Below are 1871 nucleotides of genomic sequence, written 5' to 3'. Positions count from 1 at the left end.
CAAATCTGACAGTTCAAGCGCTAGCCAATCAAACCGCGTGCAAACTGGGAGAGCCAGTTTATTTCCTCATATTCCAAACGAGAAATTACGGTAGCAAATCACCCGGTTCTTTACGACCAGAACTATTTACCGGGATACAAACCGGAAGAACCAGGCATGGAGGGAGGTGGCAGAGACAGTGGGTGAAACTGGTAGGTTTTCGCCTGTTTGGGGAGTTTATATATATATATATATATATATATATATTGCTCGCATAAAATCCCTGGGGTTTTTTGCTTTGTATGCCGGGGGCGGGACATTCATGTGATTGGTTGTTGGTCGCGGTGCTCCAATAAAATCCCCAAGCTTCAGACACGCCCAGCTCCAAGCTTTTTTTGAAGCTGTAATGTGGACGGGCCGTTAGGCTTTTTAAACATGTTCGTGATTCTCTTACGTCAAGCCTCCCAGTCCGATAGAGGTGAAGAAGTTGATGGCAAAGCGAGTGTTTCTGGGATTATCTCGAGGGAAAAGACCTTCAAAGAACGGCTGCAGAGTCCTGAAACACAAACACACAGGTTTCTGATTATCATCATGGTTGTGTCTTATATTCTTCAGAAATGTATGCACACACTCTCCAATCTGTGTTTTGATGTTCACCTCAAACCAGTCAATGGACCTATATCCTACTAACAGACCAATGCATCGGCCAATCACACAGTTCATTTCCCAATTTGCCAAATGTAATGTTTTTTCTCTGATCTTCAGTCCTTAAAATATGCACGTTGATATTAAAGCTATGTTTTTAACATTACTATTGGCTATCTTTATTAGTGGTCAAAAACTGATAAATGACTCTCTAATGCTATAAGGAATATACTGTCCATTACCGCATTGGACAGCCATTTATCATTTAAAAAAAGAAAATGATCTCATGTTTAATTCAGTGTTTGTGTTGATGTGTGCGTGTTTGTGTATGTGCGTGTTTGTGTGTGTGCGTGTTTGTGTGTGTGCGTGTTTGTGTTCGTACGCGTCTTTGAGCCTCTGGTTGAGTCGGGGGAGGCCCATGTAGGCACAGAGCTCCTGGAAAAGGATCTTCACAAAGATCCTGCTGGACGACGTCGTGGTCTCCTCACTCATCCTGACACACTCCAACACCTGGAGAGAGAGCAGGGATTATGAGGAAACTCAATCAAATAGCTAAGTGTTTGTTTCAACTGAGTTTGGTCAGACTAGAAAGCATTTTGTGTGTGTGTGTGTGTTCTTACACTCCAGGGCACTGAGTCTGTGTAGAGCAGGTGAGCGAACAGTCGAGCCACGTTCCTCAGTTTGTTGGTCTCCAGTCGGTGAATCGTGTCGTACTGCTCCGCAAAAATCCCCTCAAAACTCTCCATGTACTCCTTCTTCAGCAGACAGAATCTCTATGAACACACGCACACACAGTTAACTAGTGTTTTCAATTTAGAGAGTTGTGATGTTGCACTAGACTCCCGTAGTTACTCCTCACATAAATGGAGATGGAAAACACAAACAGAGAGATCCGAAAAGTGAGTCTTAGTCAACACTTTTTGTTCTTTCCTAGGCCTGATATTTAATTCAGTGTGACATGTGCACGTAGTAATAATAGCTAATGTGGTGGGCTGTCATATACGTGTTTATGTGTTTCTCACCCCGGCCAGGAGACCAAAGAACTTCTCGTAGGTCCTCTGTTGAGCGCAGCAGTCCAGGATCATGTTACACAGCTCTTTCTGTTCACACAAAGATAAAACATTTCATTAAAACAAAACATACATTTATGGAAAATCACATATTAAAGTTAAAATCATGTCTATCAGACTGAACATCTGAACAGAGGTTTAAAAACAGTAGTTGAACAACAGTCCTTTAAGAACCAT

The 1871-nt window shown here is 42.3% G+C and overlaps 1 protein-coding gene across 1 annotated transcript; it reads right to left on the bottom strand.

Annotated features, from left to right (window-relative positions):
* Positions 1 to 392: 392 nt before the first annotated feature.
* LOC104951833 (pre-mRNA-splicing factor CWC22 homolog) lies at positions 393 to 1757 on the bottom strand. The gene is made up of 4 exons (XM_010778565.1): positions 1647 to 1757; positions 1245 to 1397; positions 1007 to 1134; positions 393 to 535 (listed from the first exon to the last, which is right to left on the bottom strand). Exons 1-4 carry the CDS (start codon positions 1707 to 1709, stop codon positions 430 to 432), a joined length of 450 nt encoding a protein of 149 aa, XP_010776867.1. The 5' UTR covers positions 1710 to 1757; the 3' UTR covers positions 393 to 429.
* Positions 1758 to 1871: the final 114 nt, after the last annotated feature.

This window comes from Notothenia coriiceps, unplaced genomic scaffold (genome assembly GCF_000735185.1).
Source record: "Notothenia coriiceps isolate Sejong01 unplaced genomic scaffold, NC01 NC01_scaffold00019287, whole genome shotgun sequence".
NCBI lineage: Eukaryota > Metazoa > Chordata > Actinopteri > Perciformes > Nototheniidae > Notothenia > Notothenia coriiceps.
Note: the sequence above shows the minus strand (reverse complement) of the source record. Positions and strands in the feature narration are given on the sequence as shown.

Coding starts and splice junctions, on each gene's coding strand:
- LOC104951833 (XM_010778565.1), bottom strand. CDS start 1,709: ATGATCCTGGACTGCTGCGCTCAACAGAGGACCTACGAGAAGTTCTTT. Junction 1,135..1,244: donor CAGACTCAGTGCCCTGGAGT/GTAAGAACACAC, acceptor CTCTCTCTCCAG/GTGTTGGAGTGTGTCAGGAT. Junction 536..1,006: donor AACCAGAGGCTCAAAGACGC/GTACGAACACAA, acceptor TTTGTGTTTCAG/GACTCTGCAGCCGTTCTTTG.